Below are 17487 nucleotides of genomic sequence, written 5' to 3'. Positions count from 1 at the left end.
GCCGAATACTTTTGCAAGGCACTGTATAGTGGGACGGCAGACATTCTGACACTTTGTGGGAACCAGTGATACTAATACAGTGATCGTTACTAAAAATATGCACTGTCACTGTACTATTGACACTGGCTGAGAAGGGGTTAAACAGGGCGATCAAAGGGTTAAATGTGTGCCTAGCCAGTGTTTTGGTGTACCCTGTGTGCTGCTTTTACTAAGGGATGTGATAGATTTTCTTTCCCTGCTTTGAAAATCCATCACTGTCTGACGGCAGACAGGACAAACCTCTGCCTTGTTTATGTAGGCGGTGCTCTGTTCAGTGTGTCTTCCTGACGATTGGCCGGCATCTGCTGTGTTTAGTCACGGCACACGCACCCCCTACCCTAACCTGCTGGCTTACATACCTAGTACGTGATCCGGGGAAGCAGAGCTGCCTTGCCGCTGTACATGTAAGGGATACGGTCAGCAAGTGGTTGAATAGAAGCAGTCCTGCATTTTTCTTCTATTTAAAAACAGAATCGGACGCTAAGAGATGAAAAACTGATGTAACCCGAATACGTTTCTTCTTCAGTCACGTTTCAAAAAACGTGACTGAACGGATGATGCCCCTATGAAAGCGGCCTTTAGGCCCCTTTCCCATGGGCGGAATGGTGGGATCTGCCTGTCAGTTTTTAAGGCAGACTTGATCAGACCAATCGTTGCCCACCGACTGCCCATAGAGAGGTCTGTGTCAGTGTCCGCTCTTCATTAGAGATGAGCTCAGGCGTGTTCGAGTTGCTACGTGCCCGATCCCGCTAGGAAGTCCACACTGCACTCCACTAATCACAGGCAGTGAGACATTTCCCGATCTGTCCGCCCATGTGAAAGAGCCCTAACAAATGCTGATACCCGTTTTACATTTTTTTCACCCTCACTTTGCAGTTTAATGGCTATGCTGGCAGTTTGTTCTCCAGCGGCCCATACGAGAAGGATGATGAAGAGGCAGATGCCATCTATGCTGCATTGGACAAAAGAATGGATGAAAGACGAAAAGAGAGAAGGTTTGTACATGTTTAACTCCTGTAGTGTTAAAAACAAGAAAATTCTGATTGGAAACATCATTAAACTGTATGCCAAGTGAAACATTAAAGGAGTTGTAAAGTCAGAACATTTTTTTAATCTTAACGCATTAAGCTAAAAACCCTTCTGTGTGTAGCAGCCTCCCCAGCGCCCCCTAATACTTTCCTGAGCCCCATCTTTGTCCAGCGCGGTCTGAGCCCCTTGGCCATCCAATACTCCTCCTGATTGGCTGACACAGCTGCGGTGCCATTGGCTCCCACTGCTGTCGATCAAAGTCAGTTAGCCAGAGAGAGGTGGCTGGGCCGAACGGACACACGGAGTTGCAGCTCGGTGCCCCCCATAGCAAGCTGCTTGCTGTGGGAGCACTCGACAGGAGGAAGGGGCCAGGAGCAGCGAAGAGGGACCCGAGAAGAGGATCCAGGCTGCCCTGTGCAAAACCACTGCCCAGGAGGTAAGTATAATATGCTGTTTTTTTTTTATTTTTTTTTATTTTAACAGAGACTTTACAATCACTTTAAAGCAGTGTTTCTCAACTCCGGTCCTCAGGGCACACAAACAGGCCAGGTTTACAAGAAAACTGAAATACTTCACAGATGATATCATTTGCTGCTCTGCAAATGCAGTAGTCTAGTTTGCGCCTAACCAAGGTAATACCTAAAATCTGACCTGTTTAGTGTGCCCTGAGGACCGTTGAGAGACACTGGTTTAACCACTTAAGCCCCGGAGGATTTGGCTGCTAAACGACCAGGGGGTATTTTGCGATTCGGCACTGCGTGACTTTAACGGACAATTGCGCGGTCGTGCGACGCTGTACCTAAACGAATTTGGCGTCCTTTTTTTCCCACAAACAGAGCTTTCTTTTGGCGGTATTTGATCACCTGTGCGATTTTTTTGATCACGCGCTATAAACAAAAAAAGAGCGTCAATTTTGCAAAAATAGCAATATTTTTCCCTTTTTTTTAATATGAAATTCCCCCCCAAAAAAATGTAAAAATCAAAATTTTTTAACATTTTCGGCCAATTTGTTTTATGCTACCTATGTTTGGTAAAAAAAATCGCAAAAAGCGTATTTTGATTGCTTTGCGCAAAAGTTATTGCGTTTACTGACTAAGGGAAAGATTTTTGTCATTTTTGTTGTTATTTTTTTAACGTGTAATGGCGGCGATCTGCGTTTTTTTTTTTTTTTTTTGCGGTACTGCGACATTGCGGCGGACAGATCGGACCCTTGACTGACATTTTTGACACTTTTGGGGTTACCAGTGACATTTCTACAGTAATCAGTGCTATATATATGCACTGTTACTGTAAAAATACACTGGTAGTGAAGGGGTTAACTTTATTTGAGAGGGAGGGGCTGTGTGTCCCTAGGGGCGTGATTCTTACTGTGATTGGCTGTGGCTTCAGCTGTATGCAGAGTGATCAACGGATCTACATAGTAGATCCATATGATCAGCTCTCATACAGAGGGGAGAATGACAGGCAGCTTGTTTACACAAGCTGCCTGACTTTCTCCCTCTCCCCCGCCGATCGCAGAGTGGCCGGCGGACATCGGGTCCGCCGGTCACACGCGCGGGGGGGTCCGTGACCTCGCGGGAGCGCGCCTCCGGCGGCGCGCGCTCGCTCCCTAGACCCTCACAAGCTAGTGACGTAGCCCTACGTCACTTTGCCTGTGAGGGGCTGACCGCCGACGTAGATCGGCGTGCGGCAAGTGGTTAAAGTGTATGAACAGCAAAAATGGAAACTTTCTTTTTTGTTTTTGTTTCTTTTGGTAAAGCTCCATACACTAGAGATTTTCAAAGTAACATTCATTCAAAAATTTTCACTACATTTGATGACTTGACAAATGCTTTTTGAAACTATTTTTAAATTTGGTTTGCTTTAAACATTTGATTTTGGAATTAATAGACTTTCCTTCCCTTTTTTATTTTTTAAGACATTTGTTTAGGTTTATTATCATAAGTGGGGGATATTTAACATTTTTAACAAAAAAACAAAAAAAAAAAATGTAGAACTAGACTAGTGTTTTGTCCAGCTTTAGAGAGACAGGCAGACAAAACTGAAAATGATTATTTTTAGTAGGGTAAGGCTAGATCCCCTCAGCTTTTGTTGATACCCCTGCAATGTTGTCAATTTGATACAGGGTTAGGGAGCCTTGAGGTTTTTTTTTTTTTTTTTTTTTTTTTAAACTTGTCCTATATTTACCCCAATGCCGCTCTGTTGTGTAAAGTCTTTTGCTTGCTCTGATATTATTTTTTTGGTCGGTGGGGGTGCACTTACCCTTGAAGCATACTTGCTTTACCCTTTCAGGCCATTTTAAATGCCTGTCTCTAGCAGCACATACTCTCCTCTCTAATCCATGTCGTGTATTAGGGGTCTACACGGTGCTTGCTGCTGCCCTTGCTATTGGTTGAACAGTGTGTCAGGGAGTGAAACAAGGCTCAGTATGTGCAGCTGGGGAGGGGGCATTAGGTGGCTCGCAGCAAGGGCTTCGGTGTGTTCCTGTTCAGGTCCGAATTTTTGGCTGAATTCGGACTTGAACGGACCAGAAGACGCACTGGAATCTTCTGCAAACTGCTCTGCAGCCATCCCGGAGCTGTGTGAAGCGGCACCATTGAGAGCCGCTCAGTCTCCTGACATGCGAATCGGATGCAAAGAAACCATCCAATTCACACCAGTGTGAACCCAGACTTAAAGTGACTTGTTGCTTTGTCTTGCCTAGGCAAATTAGAAGTTTGCTTTAAACTTTTCTTGCTGGGCCTCTTAATTTTATAAATTTGCACAATGTATGATCGTTGTATAATTCCCCCTTCTTTTTTTTTCTGATCAACAGAGAACAAAGGGAGAAAGAAGAAATTGAAAAATATCGTATGGAGAGACCCAAAATCCAGCAGCAGTTTTCAGATTTAAAGGTAACTTTAAAATGTTATATTGTTAGTAATGTAGAAGCAGTTTTTTTATTGATTTGCCATGGTATCCTTATCAATGCACCATTTGCATATCATTTCTCCTGTTTAGAGGAAATTAGCTGAAGTGACAGAAGAGGAGTGGCTGAGCATCCCTGAGGTTGGCGACGCCCGGAACAAGCGCCAGCGAAATCCTCGCCATGAGAAACTCACTCCAGTCCCTGACAGCTTCTTTGCTAAACATTTGCAGTCGGGGGATAACCACTCATCTGTTGATCCACGACAGACGGTGAGAAGGAGCTCTGCGATTTACCTCTGATAAAATTGCTGTGGACAGTCAAACCAAAACTGATTCTTTTCAACTTTCAGTAGATGAGTGAGAAATAACTCAAACTGCTGAAAACGTTTATTTTTCCAGAACACACCAATTCTATTCCAGGTGGATGTTGGTGTTAAGTTTAAAGCTCTTTTTTGTTTTTTTCGCACTTGGATTGTAAATGGAGCAATAAAAAAATTTAAGTTTTGGCATTGTCATAGGAACTACTAAATTTTCCATTCCATTGGCGGCCATTGTTCTGGGTGCCAAAACAGTTTTTTCCCTCCGCTTGGGGAGATTTTCTAATGTCCTCTTATGTCTCTGACAGGAATTGAACAGAAATCTCCCCAATAGAAGAGACAAAATAACCTGTCAAAGGTCGTAAATATGTAAATATTCCCTACTCTATCCAAAACAAAGTTTTGGGTTTACATATACTTTAACCACTTCAGCTCCAGGAAGGTTTTACCCCCATAATGACCAGGCCATTTTTTGCGATTCGGCACTGCAATAATTTAACTAAAAATTGCGCAGTCATGTGACGCTGTACCCAAATACAATTGATGTCCTTTTTTTTTCCCTACAAATAGAGATTTCTTTTGGTGGTATTTGATCGATCACCTCTGCGTTTTTTAGATTTTGCACTATAAACAAAAAAGAGCGACAATTCTGAAAAAAACACTATTTTTTACTTTCTGCTTTAAAACATTCCCAATAATAATTTTTTTTAAAAATCAAATTTTTTTCAGTCTCGGCAAATTTGTATTCTGCTACATATTTTTGGTAAAAAAAAAAACACAAAAAGCGTATATTGGTTTGTGCAAAAATTATAGCATTTGCAAACTACGGGATGGATTTTTGGACTTTGTTTTCTGTTGGAATGGCAGCGATCAGCGATTTTAAGATCAGACCCCCTAACTGACCTTTTTGACACTTTTTGGGGACTAGTGACTTTAATACAGTAATCGGTGCTAAATAATATGCACTGTTACTTTTATAAATGACATTGACAGGGAAGGGGTTAATTACTGGGGTTGATCAAGGGATTAAATGTATGCCTAAAGCTCTTGATAACTGGGGGGGGGGCTCTGTGAAAGGCACACAGATCTCTGTGTGCCTGTCTGGCAGACGAGCCGCCTGCTTTGTTTACATAGGCAGGCGGCTCTCCTGTCAGTTTCTGTGAAGATTGCGAGAGGCCGGCGGCAATTAAGCCCGCTCCTCCCGCGATCTGGCTCCCACTGTGTCTAATCACAGCGGGAGTGCGGCTTCGGCGGCACGCTCGTGCCACTGAGACCGCATGCACATAATCGCGTAGATCTACGTGATTATGCGCAGCCAAGCCGCCCTGCCACAGTAAATCTGCGTGGGGCGGTCGGCAAGTGGTTAAACTTCATGTTGTGTAAAGCGCAACAAGAGCAACCCAAGGTGGTTGGGAGCAAAGCGATGGGATGACTTCCCTGCTGATATCCCTAAGAAATATCAAAGATTAGCAGGTGACTCTGCCTACCACACTCAACCTGTAACTGCTTGAAATTTTTTTCCCCCAAGTCCTCTTCCAGGACGGCTTACGAGAGAGATGGGCTCCTCCCACCCAGCACAGAAAACACATCATACACATTATAAAAAGCCGAAACAGAGACCCAGTCCTCCCGCCAGGACCATTTACAGAACATTTGTTTTTATTTTTTACTGTCTGACCTTCGTGCTAGGTAGCAGAGGCCCCCCAGCTGCAGCATCCTGGTAACGGGCAGTGAACGTGGGGCATGCTGCAGGGCTGGGCTGCTCTTTAATCCCTTGGGAGCGCTGACTCTCATGAAAACCCCCCCCCCCCCCTCTCCTCAGTTTGAGCGTACCTGGTGGTGTAGGTGCACTGGTGTCGGTGATTTGACCCGGGTGGGTCTCCCTACCTTTTCTATTTGGAGTCAAATTGAAACCTGGACCTAGGCTAAGTCCGCAGATGAAATGGGGTTAATTTTTTTATCAAGCCAGGTGTTACTCTGTTCAGCTGGTCTTGTCATTCAGTCACCTTTGCCACACTGCACGGCCAGAAAGCTTACTGTATCGGATTTACCACTTCCTGGGTCACCTGCCTGCTCACTGTACTAGGAGGATTATGGTGATCCATTAGCAGTGAAGAGGTTGGAGCTGCAAAATGATTTAGGAAATTACAAAGCTGAACAACAAATGGGTCACCTGTCCGTGCTATGCTTTCTGGCAGGAATGTGAAAATAACAAGAATGACTGAACAGAATAACAAGAATTTCTGAATCAAATTACAATTTGTCAGGTAAAACACTTACCATACATGTTTAAAAATTATATATAAATATCACGAACAGCAATACAATATATCCCCTGCGCACAAGTAAAATCAAACAGATTAGTCTTATTAAATACATGGCTCCAGATGTTCTGTTTATCTTTTTCCTGAAGTTCATCCGTAGTAGAGCGTGTGCTTTAACAGACACTATACAGAAAAAAATGCATAACGTATGTTTGTGGCTGACCAGCCATTATTCTCATTAAATAATGTAAATATGGCTAATAATTGTATGTACAATATCCTGCTTTTCCATTAGCTTTGATTTGCTTTTCAACAGACTACTTTTCTTCTGTTTAGCAATTTGGGGGGTTGAACACCCCTTTCCCAGGCGGCCTGAATTCCCCGTACCCAGGAGGAATGACGCCAGGCTTGATGACACCCGGCTCTGGAGAACTGGACATGAGGAAAATCGGACAGGCCAGAAATACCCTGATGGACATGAGGCTGAGCCAGGTGGGTAGCAAAAGGAGACCGTTTTGTAGTGCATTCAGAACTCTTCCCTGCAGTCGGAGAAAAATGTGCAGAATAATTGGTTTCTCTTTTTAATAATGTTTCTAGATGCGTAAATTCAAAAGTAAATATATTTTGGGTTAGATGTGGTGGATGCATTAGTTTCCTTTTTGCAGTATATTTTCCTTTTTCACCTGGTGATCCTTGTTGTTAACACGCTTCCTTTCCTCGGGTGACCACACTCATTCACCAATTCTGTAACTGTGATTGAGCAGTTTTATTGTTCTAGGCCAGTGATGGTGAACCTTGGCACCCCAGATGTTTTGGGAAGTACATTTCCCATGATGCTCATGCACTCTGCTGTGTAGTTGAGCACCATGGGAAATGTAGTTCCAAAACATCTGGAGTGCCAAGGTTCACTACCACTGTTCTAGGCTGTTTTAACGCAATTTGAACTACAGTACACGTTCCTTTCTCAACTGCATTACATAGGGGGGAGGTATACTGTAGTCAGTACACTGGTTGGTATTGGTAACACTGCGAGAGTGTGTAGGAAGTTAGGAGCTCTCAGGATTTCTAACAGATCTACAGATATTTTTCTGTACAAAGCTGCAAACATTTAATGAGACAAAACATTGAGAATGGCAGAGGTGGACCTACACTTTACAAGACCTATGTTTTGCTTTTCTGATGCTAAAGATTTGTTACTCTTTCAGTCTGGCTGCTTTGAGGGTAAATGCCCTGCTTACCGCACAGAGCAGATAATTCTGGTTTACTCAGTGAACAAGCTGGACAAAGGGACATGGCAAGCTGCATTGCTGAATCAGAAAAGACATGTCACCTGCGGGTCTTGTATGGCATGGCAGAGGTTTGTGGATTGCAAGAAAGGCTAACCAGGATTGCAGATCCTTTTTAGATAAGTTAAAGGAAAAGTTCACTTTAAAAGAAAAAATAAATAAATGTACATTTTTTTTGCAGGTGAAAAAAAGTGCATTTTTCTCAGATCGCCTTTCAGGACAGCACCTGGAGAGAAGAGAGCGCAGCTCCACCCAATCCACAGGAAACACTGCAAATAAAAACTCCTCCTCTTCCACCATGCCTCAGTCATTTGTGTTTCCTCCGCCATGGTGGAAGCATTGCAGGAGCTATGTGGAAGGGCTGCACTCTCTCCAGGGGGAGAGAAGGATTTGTTGCCCAGTTTTTGTTTGCTGTTTCAGCATGGAGACCATCCCAGCTCCCCTCCCTGGAGTGTCAAAGGGGGTATGCTCCGGAGCCTCTCACCTCGTTCGCTCAGGGGAGCTGAAACCCATCGGAGGATCCGGTCCGGGCGTCAGAGGTCCGCGCTTCGGCCGGTCGGCGGGCGGGGAGCCGCTTTTGGCATTCGAATCTCCCGCACTTTCGGACTCTGATCCCGGGGACGCGCGGCGTCACTTCCGGTGGACGGGACTTCCGGTGGGGGCGTGGCGGCGTTTGCTCCAACCGCAATACACGCAGGGGTCAGAGGCAGGTCACGAGGTCGGCGCTTCCGCTTCCGGTCCACAGAGGAGGACGCGGGAAGCGGTATTTAAATGGAGAGATCTGCCAGCAAGCTGCGCTTTTCAACAACATGGAGGAAAAGTCTGCAGCGACGGTGGAAGCAGGCACCGCCAGCGCCGGCCAAGCTCAGGTAGGAGAGGTGCAGTGGTGCCTCTTTTTTCTTTACTGTGTGAGCTTTTATTGTGGGGTTTCTTCCTTCCTCCTTTGGAGCCTGCCCTGTAGACTGAGTAACTGTTCCCAGTCTAACAGGATATATATGCATCTGGGAGTCTTTTCTTCTGATCCTTTTTGGTGTGGGTCACGATTTTCTCCCTTGCAAGAAATCACTAGGTGGTGGTTTTCTTTTATTAGTGGTTATTGGGCTTTCATGGTGGCTTTTTCTTTACTAGGTTAAAGCCACAGTGAAGACAAGAGCCCCAGCATCAAGGAAATGCCCTTCATGCAAGAATCCACTCAGATTCCTGGGTGAAGCCACTTTGTAAAGCATGTATTGCTGACCTTGTGAAGGAAGAGTCTAGTCAGCAGAATAATGAATTCATATCTTCATTTAAAGAACTCACAGACACCCTGTCCTCAGTTCGTTCCCTGTTATCCAGGACGCCACAAGTTCTATCAGATTCCCAACAAACGGGTGGTACATCTTCCCAGCCGTCTACTTCTAAGTATCCTTGGAAGAGGTTGATGAGATGCTGAAAGCGATTTACACCACGTTGGAAATCGCAGAAGAAAAGGTGCAAGTTTCACTTCATGACAGAATGTACCAGGGCCTTGAACAGACAAAGCGCAGGGTTTTTCCTGTTCATAAAGTCCTTACGGAATCTATTGAAAAAGAGTGGAAGGACCCAGAGAGGGCCCCTTTTTTCTCTAAATCCCTAAGAAGGAGATTTCCGTTTGAAGAGGATACGGCGCACCTATGGAACAAGAAGCCCAGAGTGGATGCTGCTTTTTCTCAGGTGTCTCGCCGCACGGATTTGGCGTTCGAAGACATGGGTGTTCTGAAAGACGCCATGGATAAAAGGGCAGATTCTCTCCTTAAAAAGGCTTGGGACTCCTCTACGTCCAGCCTTAAGCCGGCCATGGCCTCCACGGTGGTAGCCAGAAATCTTGAGTGCTGGCTCGAACAACTTAAGGGCATGTGGAGGCTGGAACAGCAAGGAAAGATCTCCTGGATTCATTTCCGCTGCTCCTAAAGGCAGTAAAATATATGGCCGATGCTTCTGCTGAGTCTATCAAAATGTCTGCCAGGTCAGCAGCCCTCGTCAACTCTGCCAGGAGGGCGGTCTGGTTGAAAACCTGGACAGGTGATTCAGCTTCTAAGGTGAAACTCTGTGGTTTACCTTTTGCCGGTGACTTGCTTTTCGGGCCTGAATTGGAAGCAATTCTTGACAGAACGGCGGATAAGAAGAAGGCCTTTCCGTCAAAAAAGAAATCGCCTCCTAAGAAGAGATTTTGTTCTGTTCAACAAACCAACAGAGGTCGTGAACAAGATCAGAGATCAAGATGGACCTCCCATAAAGGCAAAGGGAAAGGTGGAGTCCTCTTTAGACCACCTGACCAGGCCAATAAAAGCAAGTGACAACAGTCTTCCAGTGGGAGGAAGGCTGTTATGGTTCCTCCCACGTTGGGAAGAGGTATCCGCAAGCCCCTTTGTAAAGAATATAGTGGCTCAAGGATACAAACTGGAGTTTTCGGAGACACCTCCAAGCAGATTCCATGTTACTCCCCTTCCAAGGGATCCGGAAGAGGCTTCCTCAATGATGTCTTTTACAAGAGCTGATTCAACAGGAAGTGATTATCCAAGTCCCCGAGGGGCAACAAGGCCGTGAGTTTTATTCTCAGATCTTTCTAGTGAAAAAACCCTCAGGCAAGTACCGAATGATCCTAAATTTGAAAATCCTAAACAGATCAATTCGGTTCAAGCACTTCAGGATGGACACCATTTATTCAGTGACCAAACTGTTGTCCCCAAACTGTTTCATGGCATCCTTGGATCTGAGGGACGCCTACCTGCACATCCCAATAAATCAGGAGTGCCAGAAATTCCTAAGGCTGGCGGTCAATCTCGGGGAATCGGTCTGGCATCTGCAGTTCAGGGCCCTCCCCTTTGGCCTCTCATCTTCTCCAAGGGTGTTTACCAAGGTAATGGCGGATGCCCTAGAGCCATTAAGGCTGAGGGGTATTTCAATTGTCCCTTACCTGGACGATCTGCTAATTTTTGCAGAGTCCAAGAGCCAGGCGTTTGTACACCTTCAGGAGACTCGGGACCACCTAGAGAGTCTGGGGTGGCTCATGAATTTGGAGAAATCCAGCTTGATTCCATCTCAGCAGATAAAATTTCTGGGATACAGAATAGATTCGGTCCTCCAGAAGGTGTTTCTACCTCAAGAAAAGATCGAGAAGACTCAGAACGCAGTTGCTCGATTACAAACCAATCATCAGGTTACTGTCAGGTCGGCCATGGCAGCTTTGGGCTTGCTCACAGCCGCTATCCCTGCAGTACAGTGGGCAAGACTGCATTCCCGTCTTCTCCAGAGAGACCTTCTGCAGAGTTGGTCATACCCGGAACATCTGGAGAAATCCATCAGAATCTCCACGAAAGCAAAGAGATCTCTGTGGTGGTGGAGGAATTCCAGAAATCTGGAAGAAGGTCTGCAATGGACTTTCCAGACGAACAAACGTCTGACGACGGATGCCAGTTCGTGGGGTTGGGGAGCCCACCTGGAAGGCCGGACGATGCAAGGGACATGGTCCAAAGCAGAGTCCAGGAAATCATCCAACTGGCGGGAGTTGAAAGCCATCCTTTTGGGTCTTTGGTCCTTTCAACAGACAGTCAGGGGCCATCATGTGCAAGTTCTGTCAGACAACATGACAGCAGTGGCCTACGTGTCAAAGCAAGGAGGCACAAGAAGCAGACAGCTATCAGATCTGGCAATAAAGCTACTCTCCTGGGCGGAGAAAAATCTAGCCTCTCTGACAGCGGTGCATCTGAAGGGGTCACAAAACCTTCTATTAGATCTGCTGAGCAGGAAAAAGGTGTTGGAATAAGAATGGAGTCTGAGTCAAGAAGTATTCATGCAGATCGTGGAAGTCTGTTGTTCTGTTGACAAGCGAACAAATCTATTTGGGGAAGACCCCAAAGTCCAAAGATTCTTTTCCCTACACAGGGAGGATCAGGACTGGGGCTTGGATGCTCTAGCCCATCCATGGGACTTCCGTTTGTCTTACGCGTTCCCTCCATTCCAACTGATTCCGTTGGTTCTCAAAAAGTTCAGGGAAGAAAAGACCAACTTGATTCTGATTACACCTTACTGGCCAAAGAGACCTTGGTTCGCCCTCCTGCTGAATCTTGCCTCAGAACCTCCCTGGAAACTTCCGTACAGGAGAGATCTTTTGACACAGGGGAACCTAGTGTACCCAGAACTGGACCGCTTACAACTGACAGCGTGGTTACTGAAGAAGACATTTTGAGAGCCAGAGGCCTGTCAGAAAAAGTTATCTCCACCCTTCTCTCCAGCAGGAAGAAGGTGACTAGGGATATTTACTTGAAAGTCTGGAGAAAATACAACTTTTGGTGTTCCAGCAAAAATTTTGAATTAAAAAATTTAATTTCAGTGCTTGAGTTCCTCCATGAGGGAATGGAGAAAGGACTAGCAGCAAGTACTTTAAAGACGCAAGTAGCGGCACTTTCAGTTTTTTTCGAAAAGACTTTGTCCCAAGAGACTCTAATCATTCGTTTTTTCAAGGCATTAGCCCGCAACAGGCCAATAGCCCTTAAAGTATTTCCCAAATGGGATTTGACCATTGTGTTACAAGGTTTGTCTAAGTTTCCTTTTGAACCTTTAAAAGAGGCTTCCCTGAAGAATTTAGTTTTGAAGACTATCTTTTTGATAGCAATAACCTCAGCCAGGAGGATCAGTGAGATCCAGGCCCTCTCAATTTCAGACCCTTTTTTGACAATTTTTGCAGATTGAGTAGTCCTAAGAACGGACCCAGCCTTTCTTCCAAAGATTGCTTCATCTTTTCATAGATCACAAGAAATTGTCTTACCAACTTTCTCCTCAACTCCTAGTAATACTCGGGAAGAATCCTTTCATACCTTGGATGTGAGGAGATGCTTACTTCAGTTCCTCCTGGTAACTAAGGAATTTAGAAAGACAAATGCATTATTTGTCATCTTCTCAGGGTCCCGTATAGGAGAAAAAGCATCAAAGAGCACTTTAGGCAAATGGCTCAGATGGGCAATTGAACAGGCTTATGTAGCTCAAGGAGAAGAACCTCCAGAAGGCATCTTGGCGCATTCTACAAGGTCTGTGGCAACCTCATGGGCTGAAAGGGCCGGTGCTTCGCCTGATCAAATCTGCAAGGCAGCTACCTGGTCCAGCTATTCAACCTTTATTAGACATTACAGGTTGGACTTGTTGTCAGCTCAGGATCAAGCCTTTGGCAGAAAAGTTCTGCAGGCAGTGGTCCCACCCTAAGTGTAAGTTACTCGCTTATCCTCTCCAGGTGCTGTCCTGAAAGGCGATCTGAGAAAACCTTAGTTACTTACCGGTGACGGTATTTCTAAGAGCCTTTCAGGACAGCAGCAGCTACCCCCCCTTGGTTTTGTTTATAATATAATTTTGTAAATGTTTAACCTGTGGTAGTTTGTTTTCCAGCATGTCGGAGGCTACTCTATGACTGAGGCATGGTGGAAGAGGAGGAGTTTTTATTTGCAGTGTTTCCTGTGGATTGGGTGGAGCTGCGCTCTCTCCAGGTGCTGTCCTGAAAGGCTCTTAGAAATACCGTCACCGGTAAGTAACTAAGGTTTTTTTTTTTTTTTTTTTTTGGGCCTGTAAAGCATTGCACCAGCAATCAGCAGGTCACTTGTGCAATGCAGGTCTCCTGCAGATCTGTCAGTATATCTGTGGTGCCTGTACATCCCATATGGGCAAGCAGATACTGTACACTGATTGGAAGAATCCATGAACTACCTCGGTGCTCCACTGTGCTTTGGTAGTTCCTGGAGAGCTACCGTGTTTCCCCGAAAATAAGACCGGGTCTTATATTAATTTTTGGCTACAAAAAACACACTAGGGCTTATTTTCAGGGGATGTCTTATTTATTTACGGCATGCACAATAATTTACATTTATTCAAAAACAGTCATGTCACCATGACGATCTTAAAGTGGTTGTAACCCTAAAAAAAAAAAATCCTGATTCTTTAAGGCATGATAGACAACACAGTGCTTGTATATTGTCTTTTACCACTCTCTTTGTTCTAAAAAACTTGGAATAAAACAATAAAATGTTTTTAAAAAAGTTCCTGCGTCCCCATGTCCCCCTAGAAAATACCTTATTTACAGTGCCATTTGGTGCTCACATGACCCACTGGAGCTCTTCTTCCCCCTTTCAGCACTGCAGAGTGAGGGGCCACTGACGTAAACCGCGAGAAGAGGAGATCTACCTCAGGTCATACGAGCGCCCAGCATGCTGTAAATCTATTTTCCACAATAAAGTTACAAAAGGAGACACACTGCACATTATATAATCTTTTTACAAAATTAATTAAATGTTTTTAGAACGACTTTAACTAGGGCTTATTTTTGGGGTAGGGCTTATATTGCAGCCATCCCCAAAATTAACGCTAGGTCTTATTTTCAGGGTAGGGCTTATTTTCAGGGTAGGGCTTATTTTCAGGGAAACAGGGTATAAGCCGACAGCCGCAAAAGGATGTAGGGGCCTTGTAGTTCATTCACACGCAGGGCTGTGTAAATAAAGGATGCGGCCGTGTGGGCAGAGCCCCGCATAGCTGCTCTGGTTTCAAAAAGCAACTGCTAGCATGGGGAACTTCTCCCGTACTGAGGGATCAGGCATCGGCTGCAGCATTGGGATCAATGCTGGCAGATATGTTGTTGCTGAGGGTCTATTGTTGCTAGGGGGATCTACTGTTGTTGGCTGCATGGTATCTGTTTTTACTGCTTTTCTTATCAACAAATTCCATACAAGTTACTTAGTATCACAATAATTACTTAATTACTTGGTGATTCTGTATTCTCTAATGGGGGCAGTGCTGGGAGGTGTGTTGGAACCAGGGAATGGTGGTAGGGGGGTGGAGACAAATTGTGACTCGGAAAGGGGGGAATTCCTGCACCTATTGCCTGAGGGGGGGAAAAAAGCCCTGCCTGTGGGTATAGGGGAAAGTGATGTCTGCTTGGGGACGGCCCCCTCTACATCCCCTTAAATGGCCTGTGCATGCAGGCTCTATTTACTGTGAGTTTAAGGCCCCTTTCACACTTGTGCGACTTGAAAGTCGCACAATTTTACCGTGATTTTGTTGCCGCGATTTTACTGTGATTTTGACTGGACTTGAAGCAATGTCTATGTCTTTGGACCTCAAAATGCATTAAAATCGGGCCAAAATAGTGCAGGAACTACTTTGAAGTTGCTGCAACTTTAAGTTGCGCATATAAGAATGGGTATCATTGGAAAACAGGGCAAACGACATGTCGTGCAACTCTGATGTCCAAAGTTGCATGACAAGTTGCACAAGTGTGAAAGGGGCCTAAACACTTTTTAAACTGACCACTAGATGGTGCTTTAATCCCTTTCTACACACACACACACTGGGAAATTGCATGTGATTCGGACAGAAATCACACCTCATTCCTGTTCAAATCACATGCGATTCTTTGCATTATGATTTGCGCTCATTCATTTTGTACTGACGCAGATCACACCGCAAAGTATTTGGTATCAGGAGCATTTGGGCAAGTACCGATACTCGCACAAATGCTTGGTATTGGCACTGATATCTGTGCATCCCTAAATACAACTGTATTTAACTGTAAGGAATGCAGTGTAAACAAACCCTAAATGTCCATCTACTAAAGTGGAGAGATCAAAGAATTGAAGAAATTCGCAACCAGACAATAGTCTTTAAACAGGAAAACAAGATGGTCTTTCTTAAATACATCCTTTGCAGTCTATTAAATGAGACAAACTAAGCTTATTTTCATCATTAACACAATTTTTTGCTGTGTATGCTTCCTTATCAGCTGCATTTGTAGTCATAAAATTATCATTTCCTTAGTCTAGAAATTCCCTAAAAAAACTATTTATTCGAACAGAAGGAAATCCTGTAGGGAAGAAGAGAGACAGACTTCATTTCCAGCGCTTTGTAAAGAAACACCTACTATCCTACCAGACGTGCTTGTTCCTTTCTTATCCCTAAGGGAGATTTCCTGGGCTTTCTTTGCTAGATTGTAAAGTCTATTATTTTAAAGGAAAAAAAAAAAAAACTGTTCTACCTACCTTCTCTCTCTGTGTGCAGTTGGTTTTGCACATAGTGACCCGGAGTCTCCTCTTCTCGGGTCCCTCTTTGCTGCTCCTGGCCCCTCCCCACATGTTGAGTGCCCCCACAGCAAGCAGCTTACTATGGGGGCACCAGAGCTGCGCTGCAGCTCAGTTTGTCCATTCAGACATGGAGCTGTAGTTCGACCCCCACCTCCCTCTCTCTTCTGATTGGCTAACTGACTTTGACAGCCACGGTAGCCAATAGCGCCGCTGCTGTGTTTCAGCCAATCAGAAGGGAGAGTCCCAGACAGCTGAGAAAATTGGCTGAAGAAAAATCCGGCTCAGGTAAGTATTAGGGGGTGCTGAGACGGCTGCTACACACAGAAGGCTTTTTATCTTAATGCAAAGAATTCATTAAGCTCAAAAAGCTTTTGACTTCACAACTCCTTTAAAGCTGTGTTAATAGCTCTTTACAGATTACCTCTGTTGACTACAGAAAGAGGGAAATGTTCTGTAGTCCCAAAACTTCCTCTCCTGGAGTAAACTCGTTGTTCTTCCATAGATGCAGTATAGTGTGCTTGCCTTGCCACCCTAAGACAGAAGGTGTTGCTGATAGGATCACAAGGTAAAAAAAAGGTAAACTAATGCAGCAACCACATTTAAAGACTAGTAGAATGCAATTTATTACATTTTTGTTCTTGGGTTTAGATGCACTTTAAACAACTCTGTATACATTTTGAAAGGTCTACAGCATATCAGTTGATGCTTAACCACTCTTGCACTTCCTTGTTGGCCCATCACCTTGCAGAAGAGGGAAGACGTGCCTTGCAAATACGTGGAGGCTGAGGGATTTGAGTATTCTAGGGTTCTTAAAAGTACGTTGCCTTCCCTTTTATTGGCTTTAACCATTTCTTGTTTGCTGAGGTGATAGGTGTACTTTTATTCAGTTAAGGTGTAACACCGATGTGATTTGTCATGCGATTTTTTTTTTTTTTTACAGTGCCAAATCGCATGTCAGTCACACCTCATTGCTAGCCTCAAATCCGAAAAAGGTTCCTGCAGTACTTTTCCTATTTTCACTGCAACTTGCATTGACTTCTGTTTAAATGAAGTCGCAAGCTGCAGTGAAATTGGATGTACAAATTGCACTGATGTGCGACTTTGAAATCACACTGAAGTAGCACTATTTCAAAGCTGCACCGGTGTGAACGGGGGTTTAAGATGCTTTGGATACATTTAAAATACAGAAAGCTGAGTGGTCAAATAAGACTTATTTCCTTCTGCAGGTGTCAGACTCTGTGAGTGGCCAAACTGTGGTTGATCCCAAAGGTTACTTGACTGATCTAAACTCTATGATCCCTACCCACGGAGGAGACATCAAGTATGTGTTGTGAATTGTTGGTGACAGTGTTGTATTTAATGTATTTCTGTGGCTGACGTGTTTACTCTTTTTAACCAGTGATATTAAGAAAGCTCGTCTGCTCCTGAAGTCTGTGCGAGAAACCAACCCTCACCACCCACCTGCCTGGATCGCATCTGCCCGTCTGGAGGAAGTTACTGGCAAGCTGCAAGTGGCTCGCAATCTCATCATGAAAGGAACAGAAATGTGTCCTAAGGTGAGGGTCCATCA

The 17487-nt window shown here is 44.7% G+C and overlaps 1 protein-coding gene across 1 annotated transcript in view; it reads left to right on the top strand.

Moving 5' to 3' along the window:
- The window catches only part of PRPF6 (pre-mRNA processing factor 6), a 49293-nt gene that overhangs the window by 7070 nt on the left and 24736 nt on the right, over positions 1 to 17487 (top strand). Inside the window, exons 3-8 of the mRNA XM_082271527.1 lie at positions 916 to 1034; positions 3884 to 3962; positions 4069 to 4245; positions 6893 to 7048; positions 17144 to 17238; positions 17317 to 17473. Of these exons, the coding sequence (XP_082127653.1) occupies positions 916 to 1034; positions 3884 to 3962; positions 4069 to 4245; positions 6893 to 7048; positions 17144 to 17238; positions 17317 to 17473 (783 nt within the window). The remainder of the gene's footprint in view (positions 1 to 915; positions 1035 to 3883; positions 3963 to 4068; positions 4246 to 6892; positions 7049 to 17143; positions 17239 to 17316; positions 17474 to 17487) is intronic.

This window comes from Pelophylax lessonae, assembly GCF_965119305.1.
Source record: "Pelophylax lessonae genome assembly, chromosome: 11".
Classification (NCBI taxonomy): Eukaryota; Metazoa; Chordata; class Amphibia; order Anura; family Ranidae; genus Pelophylax; species Pelophylax lessonae.
This window is presented reverse-complemented; position numbering and strand designations above follow the sequence as displayed.